This window comes from Gekko japonicus, unplaced genomic scaffold, assembly GCF_001447785.1.
Source record: "Gekko japonicus isolate JY-2015 unplaced genomic scaffold, Gekko_japonicus_V1.1 scaffold1642, whole genome shotgun sequence".
Lineage (NCBI taxonomy): Eukaryota > Metazoa > Chordata > Lepidosauria > Squamata > Gekkonidae > Gekko > Gekko japonicus.
In genome coordinates this window covers 128,187-145,193 of record NW_015172604.1, presented here as the reverse complement: position 1 = coordinate 145,193, position 17,007 = coordinate 128,187, and the positions used below count along the sequence as shown (strand labels likewise).

At 44.5% G+C, this 17,007-nt stretch overlaps 1 protein-coding gene across 1 annotated transcript in view; it reads left to right on the top strand.

Moving 5' to 3' along the window:
- The first annotated feature begins 422 nt into the window (after positions 1-422).
- The window catches only part of NTNG2 (netrin G2), a 128,796-nt gene continuing 112,211 nt past the window's right edge, over positions 423-17,007 (top strand). Inside the window, exon 1 of the mRNA XM_015421594.1 lies at positions 423-635. Within this exon, the coding sequence (XP_015277080.1) occupies positions 423-635 (213 nt within the window). The remainder of the gene's footprint in view (positions 636-17,007) is intronic.

Sequence of the window (17,007 nt, the reverse complement as noted above, 5' to 3'; positions counted from 1 at the left end):
TCAGATTTCATTTCGGCATCAAAACCTGATAGCTCTATTGATTTGGCTGAGGAGAGTCACCTCTAGATATTTTCACACTGATTCGGAAGATCCTTTCTCCAAAGGAAAGGAAGGAAAAGGAAAATGAAGTTAAGGAAGGCTTTTGACTGCTGATCAGCAAACGTGGGAAGTGTGACCCACATTCTCCGAACTGAATCGCCGGTAACCTTGGCTTCCATAGCAGAGACTTCCCGATTGCCTAAATACAGATACAAAGTTGGGACATGATTGGTGCTCCCTGGACTTCACTAGCTTCCATTGCTTTCTATTAGACGTGGAGATTCCATGCTGATCCAGACAGCCTCCCCTCAGCTGGTGTCTGCCTTGCTCAAGACTCTTGGCCTCCCCCTTGCCCAGGAATTTGGTGCTTGGTCCCCGCTACCATGCTGCACCACGCTGCTTTCCTATTGCACTGCCTCCCGCTGGTCATGGGACAGTATGACATCTGCAAATCCTGGGTGACCACAGATGATGGGCCCATGTGGGAGTTCTACGCCTGCCAACCTAAGGCGATGCAGATGAAGGACTACATGACAGTGAAAGTGGATCCCTCAGAGATCACCTGTGGGAACCCCCCAGAGAGATTTTGCACTCATGTAAGTAGACATTGTTTCTTTTCTTTTTTGGGGGGTGGGGGGAGCAGGTCTGGAGCAAGCAGCTCTGTAGAGGACCGAACGCTGTCAAGATGAGACAAATCTGTGAAAGAGACACTCAGAATGAGACTAATAAAATAGTGTGGTGAGGCAAATAGAAGTTGAAATGTTCATTTTGAGGTTTTTATGCTCTCTCTCTCATGGCCACGTCTGAATGTCTTGTGTTCCCTTCCTGCCTCCCATCCTGAGTGACCTTGAAGAGAGTAGTCAAGGGTACTGCACAAATCTAGCTGATAACAAGCAAACTGTTTGAATTTGGGAAAGGCATTGAGTGATAACTGAAGGCAAAATAAGGTAGATACGTTTCCATCTGCTCTGTTTTCATAGTCATGGTTTGTTTTGGGTTTTATCCCATTAACACAATCATTAGTGTTTTGTACATGCTTAGTTAATCCACACAGCCCATTCTTGTCGTTCTCCACCCCCCACCACACACACATATGTGTTGAAGTCAATGCAAATTGACTTTCCCAGCAGATTTTCATGTGTTTAGCCAATCTTGTAAATACTTCTGAGCGGGTACGGATCAGAACTTGCTGCATCCCCAAAAATCCTTACAAAGTACACGGGACTGGTATGTGCTAGGTCGTGAACTAAGTACCTTAACTTATTTGTAAAACCATCATGCCGATCCAAACCAACATTGGCAATTCACTGCAACATGAGTTCAGATTAACTTCTGGATGTAGAATATAGTTGTATGAATCAGGCTCAATCGGGTTGTTTAGTCCCGGGGTATGGCTTGAAGACACAGGATACAGTAACCTTGCTGAAGCTGTTACTTACGCATCTTGACTCTAATCACCTCTTCCTGGCAACTAATCCCCCCACCTGCGTGCAATATATGAGGAAATCTATTGCAATGTGTGTGAAGAAGTGTGCGCATGCCAAGTCTCTGTTCTCCCATGTACACAGGGTTTGGCTTGGGGGTACTGCTGGACTCTAGCTTAATCCTCACATCTTTTTGTTAACCCTTGCATTTACTTGCTAATTTGCTGCCATCCATTGACCTTCCCGGCCACCTGATCCAGTTTCAGCTCTGCACATACATCTTAGCTCTGAGTGGCCTCTCTTAACAGCAGCCCCCCCACCCTCCTTTTTTCTTGTAAGTAACCCTTGAGGAGATTTTATTCCGTTTTGTCTGAAGAAGTGTGCTTTGCACACGAAAGCTCACACTTTGAATAAAACTTTGTGGGTCTCGAAGGTGCCGCTGGACTCAAACTTTGTTCTGCTGCTTCAGACCAACATGGCCGCCCACCTGAATTTTTCTTGCTGAAGCTAGTAAGAGCTAGTAAGTTAGTGCCTGTATAGGAGACCACCTGGCAACTCAATGTACACTGCCTCAAGTTCAGTGAAAGAAAGGTGGGATATAAATGGGAAGTCAGTGTCATCATTTATTTCAGCATGGACCAAAGTATGTTCTGATGCAACGTCTGTAGGAAAACTCCTCATGTTTCTTCCACGTTAATCATATTGAGAGTGACAGAACAATTATAGACTCAGGATCAATATGTGTACAATGCAGAGGTCATTTCGGGGGGGAACGCGGGGGAACGCAGTTCCCCCGTGTGAGGTTCAGGGGGGCGGGGCACATGATGAAGCCCCACCCCCTGCTTCCGGCCGCCCCACTTCCAGCCCTCATTCAGCCAGGAGGAGGCAGGAGAAGAGGGAGGGTAAGTTGCTTCCCCCCCGCCTCTCCCCACCCCTGCCTGCCTGGGGCCAGGGAGGGCCTTGGCGGGGCTTCCTCACACTCCCACTGGCCTTGCAGGTCCACCGCCGGGCCCCTGATGTCAGGGGGTGTGGCATATGCTAATGAGTTATGCTAATGAGTTCCCCTAGCTCTTTTTCTACGAAATGACCCCTGGTACAATGTATACGCAACAGTCATCTCCTTTCTTCACTTTCCCCGTCTGTGAAATGGGAAGGTCAACGATAACAATGCATCATAGTTACGGTGGAGCATAACTAATCAAAGACTGTTTCGTAAAATGCCTTTTGAGAAGCGCTATTCGGAATGCGTTAGATTACACTACATCCTTGCCCACCAGACCACCCCGAAGTAATTTATTACTAGCCCTCGTGTACCTGTGTGACTTATATGTGGCATACCGGTGACTTTAAAAAAGACAGAGTGAACTCTTTTCCAGCTTATGAAACTTCGCCTCCCTGGTCCCTTAGAGCTACAGATCTCCCGAGGCAGCCCTCTGGGTGGCTGTTCATTATAAGCCTGTCATCATCCTACGTACCTGGCTTTGTTTGCCATCGCTCCATCTGCCTTTCTTCACTTTCCCCATCTGACATTGGATGTCGGGTGTCATTAAGGATATTGGAATAAGAGACATCGGATTACTTGGGAGTAAGCTCTCATGAACAGAGCTGGGTTGATCTCTGAGTAGACATGCATACGATTGGGCTGTAACAGGTGTAACCAGAAGAATTGCAAAATCTGGGTTGGGAGATTTTCGGGGGTAGAGCCTGAGGAGAGGAAGGTCTAGGGAGGTAGCAGGGTATAAAGCCACAGACCTCATCCACTGAAGCTGCCATTTTTCCCGGGAGAACTGATCGCTGTACTCTAGAGAACAGTTGTCATCCTAGGAGATCTCCAGGCCCCACCTGGAGACTGGCAAGTGGCAACCCTACTGAGAGACAATCTGTGGGGCAGTTCTCTTGGGGAAGTTCCATTCATTTCAGTGGGGCTGGCACAGGAGCTAGCGTCTTTATTAATTTCTGGTTGTGGGAGTGGGAGGGAAGGAGAAAAGTCATTTGGATTTTCTGTTTCAGGTGTCGCATGTGCCTCGGGCTGGCTTTGCTCCCCATTCTCACAGGCACTTTACAGCAATGAGTGTGTGGTACAGTCTTAGCCGAACTGTACGGGGGGGGGGAGGAAACTGCCTTGCATGACTTATGGCACAAAGATAATGACAACCCCTAGATCAAAGGTGAAGCTCACAAAAACCTGAAGGTTGTTCTTAGATCTCATTATCAGCATGGAGTTGTTGAATAATTGATAGAGAACAGCATTAAGGGCAGGATTTTTCTTAATTTTTTTTTTTTAAGAGTATGTCTGTTGCAGAAAAGCAGCGCCATGTCTTGGTTGCCAAGAGTTAAGAACGAGTGTATGAGGCGGTTGATACATTGGACAGCTCCCTGTGCTGAAATGCTACAGTTGAGCCTTGGAATGATAATAAAATAGAGAGAGTACCTGCAGAGTATTATCTCTTTCATCCTGTAATGCCCGTACTCAGAACTATTCCACATGCTTCTGGAATTTATTGAGCTGCCGTGGGCCAGTCTTACTTTAGAAATTAAGTGCTTGACATAGACTGACTAACTGGTCTGGGAGTCTAGGTGAACCTCTACCAGGCCACAGTGAGGGGTGGAGCTAAGACTCAAAAAGAGAAAAGACGACATCATCCAATAGGATGTCACTCACCCCATTACTGCTAAGATGATAATTTGACTGCTCAATGGGGAATGGGGTACATCACCAGAAGCACCGAAGTCTCCATTTCTTAGACCAGGGAGCAAACCTGACCTGCTCTGGCATATTGCTTTCAGGAGGCCTCTTTAATTGTTTCCCTGCAGTTCCATCCTTTGGCCAGAACTTTGTGGTGGGTCCCCAGATGACAATCATCCGGTCTGGAGAGAGGCCTTGGCTTAGCTGGAAGCCCAGAATTTCAAGTCCTGACATGGTTAGGAATGGGCAGAGGAACCTGTGCTCCATGGGACTGATAGACTATTCCTTCTCTGTGACTTCACCTTGATTCCCTTTTGGTTTAGGAGTAAGTTGGTGATGTGTGGTGGCAGTTCTGCAGTCCCCCCCCCCCTTAGAACCAAGGAGAGCACCTGCCATGCTTTTGCAGAAATATGTCAACATGCAGTATGTTTGATTAGTTAAGTTCGGTGTGTGTGTTTAAAGTGCTGTCGAGTTGCACCCAACTTATGGCAACCTTGTAGGGTTTTCAAGCAAGAGACACTAACAGAGGTGGTTTGCCATTGTTTGCCTCTGTGTAGCAACCCTGGGCTTCCTTGGTGGGCTCCCATGCAAGTACCAACTGGGGCTGGAGTCTGAGATCTGGCGAGATGGAGCTAGCTGGGACCATAAGTTCAGGGGACCCATTTCAGATTTCAGACATGGGCAAGATTGTCAATAAGGTTTAAATGGCATGTTGAAGAGCTATGCTTAGATACATCCAAGACTGATTTTTTTTTTTTTAAAAAAAAGCAGCATGTTGTAAGAACATTTGCTCTGGTTCCTTTTAACTGCTTTCGAATAATGATAGCTGTGTTAACAGTGCCAGTCAGTCACCTTGTGTTAAGCAAAGCTATTTGTGCCTTTGGCATGCATGTTTCGTAAACAAGGTTTATTATAGCAATATATACCTATCTATATATTTACTATATATATATATACATATATATATATATATATATATATATAAATAATAGGTTTACTATAGTAATATAGTATAACTATAACATGGTTTGAATTGACCATAGCAGTGGTCCCTCACTTGGAGCCTGGTGCAGAAGGTGGGGTCTTTACCCTCCCTATATGCCCCCCTTGTTCTAAAAATTTGCTCTCCGAGGCACTGACAAATGATGCTACACTGAAGATAAAAAATGTGTTGTAATGAAATGTGTTTTTTGAAGCAAGGGAAGCATTTGTTGATAGGTGGCAGAGAGGTTGGTAAATAAAGAGGGTGAATGCTTTGGGCTCCTTGCAGAATGGGAACATAGCCTTGCCTTTGAAAGTATCCTATTGTAAGAAGGCCTTGAAAGTATGGAGGATGTTTTCCCCCATTCTCTCCCCCCACCCCCCCAGCACAGTGTGAAAGACACTAAGGGCGGGAATTTGCCCTTGTATTTTAAAAATCTTTAATGTATTTTCCCCTTAAATATTAATTGTTGCCTTTTATTCCACGTGGCTCAGGGCACAGTGGGAGGATTTGATTTATAATTCACCAGTCTTGCTTTGTTTAAAGGGTTCAGAGGTCAGGAAAAGCAACAGCAAACTAATAGAGTCGGAGTCATTTTTGCGGCTGCCTGGTGTTACAATCAAGGTGAGCAAAACGCAGCCGGCAGAATGACCGGCTCGGCCTCCATTCGAGAGGATGCCTGCCCTGCCCCACACACCAATAATTGCTTTTCGAGAAAGGCCCTTCATACGGGTTTCTGAAACAACACTTGAAAAACAAATGCCCTGTGCCTCTCCATTAGATCGGAGAGAGAACCTGCGATTCAGTGTCCTCTTTTTGGCCTTTTACTAAACTGTTTTGCACTCTTATTGGAGGGAGCGCACTACTTTGACATGGATGGCAGCGATGCTGCTGCTTATATCACCCTCCTGGCTTTGCCTGAGACCTCAGGGAGCTGGTGCCGGTCAGAAGAGTGCAGCTAGATGGGCCTGTGGTCTGATATTACTTTATTTGGTAGAATTCATAGGGATCTACTGAGGACTCAGCCACGTTACTAGCTGCTGCTAGGTTGACAATTGCAGCGGCCTGGAAATCCCCTTCTCCCCCCACAGTCTCAGCGTGGCAAGATAAAGTCTGCGATCAGTTTATAATGGCGAAAATTACGGATTCCCTGAAGAGAGCAAACAATAGTAATACCCCCACTTACACTAAATTTGTTAGGGTTTGGGCCCCAGTGTTAGATTATATGGTGACGAACGATTTACTTCCGGCTAAACAGATTTACCATAAGTGGTTATATTTATAGCGTAGAGATGATAAACCCACAGTATTGCAATAGTGCTGTATGGTGTGTGGATAGATGTCAAACTGTTAGTAATTTGCTTAGATGTTATATGTTGAAATCTTGGACCGATAGGTTTGTATTATTTGTAATGTATTTTACAAAACAATAAAAAGAGTTGTGAAAAGAACGTGACGGAATGTTTGAGTCAAACAAGATGCGGGTCATTTGGCTGTTCTGTGAGCAGATTTCCAGCAATTTTTAACTGCTAAGTTGCATTTGTGGCTGACCTGGATGGCCCAGGTTAGCCCAGTCTCTTCAGATCTCGGAAGCTAAGCAGGGTCGGCCCTGGTTAGCATTTGGATGGGAGACCACCATGGAAGTCTAGGGTTGCTACACAGAGGCAGGCGATGGCAAACCAAGTCTAAACGTCTCTTTCCTTGAAAACCCTTTGAGGAGTTGCCAATGCCATAAGTTGACTGTGACTCGAATGTACTTTTCCACTAACAGAATTGGGAGGGGGGATTGGATCAAGGCTGTGAGGTAGTTTTGATCTTCTCCCCCTAGCGTCCCGACACAGAACCTGGAACCGTGACCTGTCCCATTTAGGGAGACCTTGTGGATTTCTTGGACCAATAGTTCCAAGATCTGGTTTGCAAATGGAGAAAAGAGTTGCATCCCCCTCCTGCCCCTCCCCACCTATAGGTCACGGCCTTGATCCAAATCAGAAGGCCCCTCATCTGCTATTTCTTATTTAGCGGTAGAAAACACGCTGGACATCTGTTCCTCCTAGATCTTCCAGCGTGTTGTCTGTTTTGATCCTTAAACACACGAGATTCCAGTCTTCAAGGTGACCCTTGTGAGTTAAATCAGCATTCTCATAATCACTACAAGAAAACATGGCAGAACCAGATCCCTAAAATACCCATGTGCCTGGGTGGGATTTGGAAGCTGGGCTGAGAGAGAGAGGAGCTACCTCCAATGTCAAAGCAGTTGGGAAAAATTCTACCGAGTCCCATCTCTTCTAGGTTCTGAAGCCAGTTCTCTTCACATCTGGCTGCTCTTTCCACTCCACAGCTCATTCTTGCCGCTTATTAATGTCGAGGTTTTTGTTTTCACAGTTCTTGAACTTCTTCTTGTTCCTGTCAATGCCCTTCAGGCAGGGACACCTTAAAAATGAATTGTAAATTTCGCATAAGATGGGAGTGAGAGGGGCCAAGACAGGCAACATACCAAATGCACCCAATAGATAGGAACGTGCAAGGAAGTAGATCTTGCGACCAAAAGCCATGAAACCATTAGAAAGGTTACAGTTAAAGAAATAATGCAGACATTCTCAATGTGCATAATTCATGCAGGCCCCCAAACACAGAATTTAAACTTTCTGATGGACACAGAGTCCTGAGCTCCATGACACCCTCTATCCTTCCTGCTGTCATTTCCAGTGGCTGCTGGTGTGTGTCTGTGTGTGAGAGAGAATTTCTCTCCCCTACTCAGATAGTGCTCCTATGATTCAAGGATAGAGCTCTTAGCATTATTGATGAGTTGGGGGGGGTAATTTTGATGGTGTCAGCAAGCGTTGCTCTACCAGGAAATGGAGCTTGTTAATTTTGGCACCAGTGTGTGGAAGGGGGTGAGTGGGCAGAAGCTTTGTTTGTTTGTGAGTTACACCTTCAGCTAAATTTGACTCCACTTTTAATTCTTAGCCAAGTTAGCCTATCTTTTTGTTCAGTCATTATATTCGCTCCCCCCCCCCTCGGTCTTTAGAGGTCTGCTTGGTGCTGTCATTGCTCAGAGGAACAGTCCGCTCACATAGGCAGCTGGAATATGAGAGCCCATGAACTCTCTGGAGGAAGGGAAGGATAAAAAACGAGAGCCAGAGTGGTGCAGTGGTTGGAGTACCGAAAAACAGTCCTTGAATTGCCAGTGCTGGCCTGGAGAGCTCTCTGGGTGACCTTGGTCCAGTCACTCTCTCTCAGTGGAGACCCATCTCACACAGTCGTTGGGATGATAAAATGTTAGAGGGGAGAGCGATGTTGTAAGGAGGGTATAAACGTATATTATAAATATAATAATATATAAATAAAAACACCTAAAGACCAACCAGGATCCAAGCTAGCTGCGTCTTGTTCTTTAAATTCTCAGGTAATGTGAATTCCGTGCTAAGGGATGACCCCTTTGACCTGTATAAAAATTCATATAAACCCCATAGATTTGCATATCCCTCTTAGTTTGCATAATTTGTTCAGATTATGCAAAATAAAACTACATGCTTCACAAGGCCAAGAGATTCCACCGGTGGCTTCTGTTTTAAATAAATAAAATGCTGGGGTTCTGGTTCGACCCTTTTCTGGGCTTCAGAGACTTCTGCAGGTAGAGCTGGCACGTCTTGTAGATTGCAGAAGTTACGGCTCAAGTGTTACCCTTGTGCTTTGCCAGTTTGGTGTAGTGGTTAAGTGCACGGACTCTAATCTGGTTCAGGTTTGATTCCCCACTCCTCCACATGCAGCCAGCTGGATGACCTTGGGCAAGCCATAGTTCTGATAAGAGCTGTTCTTGAGAAAGAGCAGTTTCTGGCAGAGCTCTCTCAGCCCCACCTATCTCACAGGGTGTCTGTTGTGGGGAGGGGAAGGGAAAGGAGTTTGTAAGCCGCTCTGGGACTCCTTTGGGTAGTGAAAGGCGGGGTATAAATCCAATCTCTTCTCTTTTTCTTAAAGGAACGCAGAGTAGTTTACAGGTGGCTCCCTGCCAGTCTTTCAGCCAGGTAGTGCTCAGAGCCAGGCCCGCTTAGAGTTGTCCCGTACCTTGCACAGTTCCCGTGAACAGGCCGCTCTCATGTGCAAAACCCATCTTTTCTACAAAGCTTTTGGCTTAATTTGTTCTCGTCCCCAGCCTAAAGAAAACCTAAGAAGTAAGTAAGTATTCCATTTTATGTTACTACAGGTGGCAGGGCTGCTACAACAAAACCAGAAATATATTTTTCTTCTAACTGTTTTTTTTTTGGGGGGGATGTCTTTCTTACACTGATTGTCCAGCCTTATGAACATTAAAGCTTGTTCCCTGTTTTATAACAGTTTGGCTGGTCCTAGCAGACAGGTATTACACAGCTTTGGTTTTTTGAGATGCGATGGTCAACTACGCTGCTTACAGTCTTTGTGTATTTGGAAAGGGGGAGTGGAAGGCAGGCAGCGCATTGGTTTTTGTCCATGTACAGTCCATGTTCAGTGAAGTTTTTTGGGGTATTCCAAAGTTCTGTGCTAGAAGTTTTGTGACACCTTAAAAGACTAGCCAGTTTCTATGCTAGCATAATCTTTCACGAGCTAGGGCCAGCTTTGTCAGATGCACACGGCTTGTTTATTTTTTGTGCAACTAGCCATGTAAGCCTGAGTAGAGTTACATCTGAATCCACTGAAGTCAGTGGTCTTGTTGTTGTTCAGTCGCACAGTCGAGTCCAACTCTTCGCGACCCCATGGACCAGCTCCCGCCAGGCCCTCCTGTCTTCCGCCGTCCTCTGAAGTTTGCTCAATTTCATGTTCTTTGCATCTATGACACTGTCTAACCATCTCATCCTTTGCCGTCCCCGTCTTCTTTGACCTTCAGTGGTCTTAGAGGGGTGTAATTCTGTTTAGGTTTGCACTGTAACACAGAGCATGTGGAATTATCATCTTCTCTGCTAGATTCTCCTTTACCAACTCATAAGTTCATAGGATTCGTAAAAATTTGTAGAAATTTATCCGCTTTATTTATAGTAAGCCTTTCTCACTGAAACTCAAGGCAGATTGCATAGTGTAAATCAATGCAATCAGTTGGATAAAATATCAAATGAGCAATGTAATAGGACTAGAACGATAGAAATCTGAAACAAAGCATAGATGTGATTATGTTAAGCAATGCAGGAAAAGGTATAATATAAGTAGAAAACAATAGAGTGAACGTTTCATACCAGTATAACTGCCATACCTTCTCCAAAACAATTCTGGGCATTGCTACTGGGTTATCTGTGCTGAGTTTTCTTCTGGAGATCCCACAAAACTAGATTTCTCAAAAAAGGGATATTGCAGAGCTGGAAAAGGGAGAGAAGAGGTCAACTAAGTTGATTAAGGAATTGGAGCATCTTTCCTGTGAGGAAAGGCTGAAGATTCTGAAACCTTTCAGTTTAGAAAAACGGCAGCGGTGTGTGTGTGTGTGTGCTGAGAGTGGCTTGTAAAAGTATGCATGGGGCGGTGGAAGTCGACAGAACTTTTTCTCCCTCTCCCAGCACAAGAACCCAGTGACACCTGATAAAGTCGATGGGCAACAGATTCAGGAGGGACAAAGGGGAACATAACTCGAATAATTAAATGGTGGCATTCTCTGCCAGTGGATGTAGTGTAGGCCACCAACAAGAATGGCTTTAGGGTTGCCAATCTCCAGGTGGTGGCTGGAGATCTCCTGAAATAACAACTGGTCTCCAGGTTACAGAGATCAGTTCCCCTGGAGAAAATGGGTTTAAATAGGGTTTAAAGTAGGGTTGCCAGTTCCGGGTTGGGAAATACCTGGAGATTTTGGGGATGGAGCCTGAGGATTTTCTCCAGGAGAACTGATCTCTGTCACCTGGAGACCAATTATAATTTCAGGAGATCTCTGACTACCACCTGGAGGTTGGCAACCGTACTTTAAAAGGGGGAAGATTCATGAAGCAGAGGCCCATCGATGGCTACTAACCATGATGACTAATGGGAACTTCCGTATTCATAGGCAGAAAACCTCCGAATCCCAGTGTTAGGAGGCAGCATCAGGGGAAGGCCCCGGCCTCTGTGCCTTGTTAGTTAAGAACATAAGAACATAAGAGATGCCAATGTTGGATCAGGCCAAAGGCCCATCCAGTCCAACACTCTGTATCTCACAGTGGCCAGAAATACCAGTGCCATCAGGAGGTCCACCAGTGGGGCCAGGACATTAGAAGCCATCCCACTGTTGACCCCCCCCCCAACCACCAAGATGACAGAGCATCACTTGCCCCAGAGTCCCTATCTATACCTTGTGGCTAATAGCCACTGATGGACCTCTGCTCCATATGCTTATCCCCCCCGGGCTACTGGTTTGGCTGCTCTGTGAAACAGGATGCTGGACTGGATGAACCACACTGGCCTGATCCAGCAGGGTTATTCTTTTGTTAGAATGACCTTTAAGCTAGTCTAACCATATGTTATAAAGGTGTCTATCGAGAGTGGCTTCCTAAGCATCATTCAATATGGAAGCTGAAAAAGGGCACTCTGGGAAAGAATAAAGAGCCCCTACCTAGTTAAGGGTCTTATGATCAAAGGCTTAGGAGTTGAGGTGCAGGCTCCTTTTTTCATTTGTCTCCACTTTCACTGAGTAGGTGAAGCTTCTTTAAGAGTCTGCTGAACTGAAGCAGTTGTTCAAGAAGTTTGTATCTTGAACAAATCAGCCAGTACGTGTATGGGCCCTGCGAAGGTCTCCTTTTCATCTAGTGCCAGAATTCATCATCAGTCAGAGCTGCCAACTCTCCCATCGTGATTATTAAATGTGATTACAAACTGATATTTTAATCTGAGTAATCGGTAAAACAAATTGAGGTTCTGAGTCTGGTTTCTATGGGAAGTGAATTATACTTTCCATCGGGCTAATCAACATTGGGCAGATGCATTCCAGATTGAGGTGTAAGATGTTGATGGAGATGTCTTTGGAAGAATTGCCTGGAATGAATGCATCACCGCATCAAAGGATTTGGAGTTTTGGAGCTGCTGGGTAACATAGGTGGAGAAGAAGAAAGGCATTATAAATATGGTAATTCAAGATGGGTAGCTGTTTTAGTCTGTCTGTAGCAGTAGAAAGGAGCGAAAGTCCAGTAGTACCTTAATTTGTGGCAGGGTAGGAGCTTTCGTGGGTCACCGCTCACTTCTTCAGATATATCTGATATATTCTTCAGATGTATCTGAAGAAGTCAGCAGTGACTCACAAAAGCTCATATCCTGCCACAGATTTTGATATGGTTAAGTCATGTAGCAGGGTGGGAGGAAGAAATTATTTTGAATGAGCTGATTATATCCATTCATCATCATTGTTTGAAGACGTAAGAGGAGATAGTGTTTGGTCTCAATATTAGGGTTTAATACCTGATTCTGTCTTCTTTACCACAGCCAATATGACTGTCATTTATTGCTGCATTTGAAATTTGGGCCAATGGCTCCTTGGTTGCTGTCAGATCCTGATATTTATGAAAATTTTCCATTAGTGGCAGCAAAGGTTTCTCTCCTACCCCCAAAGATTGTTCCTGGCTGCCCAGGGATTTGAAGCTTAGAATGTACAAAAGAATCTAAAAGGAAGTGCGGGTCTAGGTCTTAAATTAGAATTTGCTGTGTATATTGAATTTCCCCACACAAGCTTGAGTTAAAACAGTTCAATGATCTATTTTATAGTGCCCGAAGCGGGTCTTGGTCTAATAGAGAACAACATCCCTCTGAACAGTAAAACCTTCTCAGAATGTAGACAGAAAGTATAGTTTGCTCCCCTCTGAAGACACTGAGGCAACAAAGTCATTTAAGATGCTGTTAAATGTAATTTATTCTTTTTCCAAAATCCTGTTTATAAAAGGGAACCTTTATGACAAGCAACGGAACAGAAAATTAGAGAATATTCTGTGACATTGGTGTCCCATTCCACTCACTGCTAGAAGCTTTGCCTAGACGGCTGCTTACATGTTTGCTAGTTTTATCTGAAACCACAACGGCTAAGAAACTTTTTTAAAAAGTGAAAGCTGTAGTTTTCAAAATATGAAATTCTGTATGCCAGTTAGTACAGTCAGCCCTTGAACAACACATTAGCAGACATGTGCAACACACACTTCCACTCATAGTGAGTCAGTAGGACATAATATCTCTCTTCTGACTGAATCATGCATTTAGCTGCAGAAGGAAGCAGGGGAAAATGTGTTGTCATTTGATGCTTATGCTTTCCTCACATTCAGAATGGTCTGAGATTCAAAACAGGTAACATTAATCTCATAATTAACCCTTCCAAGGTTATTTTGGATTAACGGGATTAGTTCCTTGAGGTTTTTCACTCATCAGCCCCAAAGGCAGTCTCTTACACTCTGACATCCCTCTTTCTAATGTGGCTGCTGAATGGTGAGGTAAAGTCAAGTACATGCTCGTCAACACTGTTCTCTTCGTTAGTATACAGTGGTGCCCCTTTTCTTAAAGGCACAGCCCTGCATGAATTTCTCCTGTAAATGCTTTTTTCAATCATTTTAAAACATTTTGGGAAGGTGTGTGCTCCTTTAGGCAGAGTGAGGTGCTGTAGTTTAGTACTTCCCGCACTGAGCAAGGGGGTTGGAGTAGGTGACCTCTAGGATCCCTTCTAACTCTGTGTCAAGACACTGGTCTCTTTTAAGAGATTTTTTCTGCCTAAGTGTTAGCTTTCTTGACTATAGAAGCCATCACCTCCACCTGCCGGCTTGTTATCAGAGTTGTTGCTTAGGCTGGCAGAAGTAGTTAACTTGTGTCAGCTGAGAACTGTCATCTAAAGTGGTTGATAGCTTGCAATTTAGAGATCTGTCCTGGTAACAGCTTTCTGTTGGCTAAATGGCTTTCTTCTGTATTGAAAATTTTAAAAAGACCCCAGAAAAAAATTGCCCCACAAGCCGCAAAATCCTGGCTACAGGCCTGGTCCCAAGGCTGAACCAGACTGCCCCAAATTTAGCCCCCCAGGCTTTTCTGTCTCCAGTTCTGTCTCCAGTTTCCTAACCCAGACCTGGCAACCCTAGCTTTGAGTGCATCCCAGCTGAACGTCAGCTTGTTGTTCTATGGAATGCACAGTCTCTAAGAAGATGAGTTTCTGCTTCACAAGATGGTTCCAAGGACCACTAGTAGGCTGATAATGCAGTAGCATTAGAACTCCTGGATATTTGGGGGTGGAGCCTGGGGAGGACAGGGACCTCAATGGGATACAATGCCATGCAGTCCATCCTCCAAAGCATCCATCTTCTCCAGGAGAACTGATCTCTTTAGTCTGGAGATGAGCTGTAATTCTGGGGACCCACAGGTCCCACCTGGAGGCTGGCATCCCTTCCAGCCTGTTTGCCAGTGCTTTTAAGGGGATTTGAATGGCAGGCATCCTTTAAGAAGAAGAAGGGATTGGATTTATACCCCGCCCTTCACTACCCAAGGGAGTCTCAAGCAGCTTACAAACTCCTTTCCCTTCCCCTCCCCGCAACAGACACCCTGTGAGGTAGGTGGGGCTGAGAAAGCTCTTGAGAGAAACTGCTCTTTTTCAAGAACAGCTCTTATCAGAACTATGGCTTGCCCAAGGTCATCCAGCCAGGTGCAAGCGGAGGAGTGGGGAATCAAACCCAGTTCTCCGAGATTAGAGTCCGCGCACTTAACCACTACACCAAACTGGCTCTCCCTACACCAAACTGGCTCTCCTAAGGGGGGAGGGAGGGGGGTTTTGAAGCTTGCTATTTTATCTTTGGTTTTGGCTAGGGATGTTTAACTATTATTGTAGGCCGCCTTGAAGCAGGAAGAGAGGTGGGATATAAATGTTGTAATAAATAAAATTAAGCCTTGCCTAGAGTAAAATCTTATATGAACAAATCCATAATTGTCGTATATAGTCGTCGTCCCCCCCCGGCAGAAACAGAATTTGCCTAGCTCCCTAGTGAACAACGAAGTTCCTTTTCTGCACCGGAAAACATGACCTTACAGTCCAGTGCAGGCTGACCCTTTGCCTGTAAAGGACTTGTTGAGGCTGATGGTATTTCTAATAAGCTGAAGATTTCAGAAGTACAGGATGTAATTGGCATGCTTAAGGAATGGAATAAACTTTAGAGTATGTTGGCAACTCATTTTATGCTGGTGATACAGCATTTACCATAAGGCAGAACAAACAAAGGCTCCGGAGACAAGAAACCGTCGCAGAAGTAGGTAAAAACATTTTTTTAATGGAATTCTTAGGATTTTTTAAATGGCTAAGTAATAAATGATAGGCCCGGGCACTGCAAAAATTTTACAATTGCAGTTGGGTTTTTTACTTATGCGAAGAGTACTTGTGTTTCAAGGCCACCTCTGCAGCTTGCTAACTCTGTAGCTCTGGGCCACGTTGTTAACCTTTCCGTCTCAGTTTTCCAAATGGCAATACAAATCTGCAGTGAATGTATAGCTTCCTGCCTCTGCGCTGCATATTTATCTGCTGCGAACAGCAGCTGCTCACACCTTACTGAAGCACGTTAATCTTTAGTGAGACTGGTTATAAAAACAATAATATTATTGAAGGTATTGGATAACTTTTTGGGAACAGGAATAAATAATCTCAAATGTTGCTTAACAGTGTTGCCATGTGATTGCCAACTCCGGCCTGGAAAAACCCTTGGAGATTAGTGGGCAGTGCCAGGGGTGGGTAGAGTTTGGAGAGGAGGGTGAGCTCAGTGCAGACGTGATACCCTAGCCACCCTAGGAAGGTGCCATTTTATTGGAGTTTTGTTAGTTTATTTTAATTTCTTATAAAGTTAATCAGCAGAGTCTGCAGAGTATAAATGAGTCTGAGTCCATGGTAGTTTAAAATATAAAAAGTTTACTAAATCCTAACATGGGTAAAAGGTTCACGGGATGAAAAATAACAAAGAGCTTTATTTCTACATCCTCACATCTAGATAGACTAACTTAGAGTCCCTTACATGGCAGAGGTCTAATGAAGACATCTTAACTCATTCTAAGACTAATGGAGACTGGAGCTTCTGGCGGGCTTTCTAGCTCTCTAAGCAGATAGGATACAAACAAACATGTGGTTCAGTACACAGTATTACTAAACAGAAGTGTTCTAACTTGTAACATCCAGCACATTTCCTCCAGGGGAACTGATCTCTGTAGTCTGGAGAACAGCTGTAATTCTGGGAGCTCTCCAGGCCCAACCTGGAGTTTGGTAGCCCTGTTTGCTGGTCCATTTGAGCAAGAATTACAAGGTCAGAAGAACTGCCATCTTTGTTAGGACTAACAAGCGTTCACAGAACAATACCCAAGCCTTTCAGATTGCATCGATGTGTCCTCAGAACAGGCACGGAAGTTATACTGCTTCGTTCACCTTGATTGCTCCTAATAAATCTAGTATTTTTCTGACATAATGGGTAAAATTTAACAAAAACATGTTCTGAATGTTTACCAGATGGCATGAAGAACTAGGGACATGATCTGGAATGCTATTTTCAAAAGAACTTTAGTCTCTTAGGCTGGGAGATGGTGGACTTCTCTTCCTCCTTTTGTTTTCATAGATCTTAGTGCCCATGGCAACCTTGGCCATCATCTTCCCTCCTGTGTTGTGTAATCTTCCAGGTTGCCTCTTTTTAACTTATAACTTCCAGGACATTTTTGTATTGAACTGAGCCAAAACTGCTCTGAACAATTAGTATAAAACTAAAATTTTATGAGCGGTTTTGCTGCATTGAAAAGCATTCCACCCATCTTTTTTTTGTTTTTTTGGCAATCCCGGTGAAAATATTTTTCTGTTAATTTACTGTCTCTTCCATTTGGCTTTGTTTTCCCTCAGTGATGTCATCTTATGCAGCCAAATCTGATTGGGTACACAGTGTTCTGAAGCCCTTGTGTTCACTATGTGATCC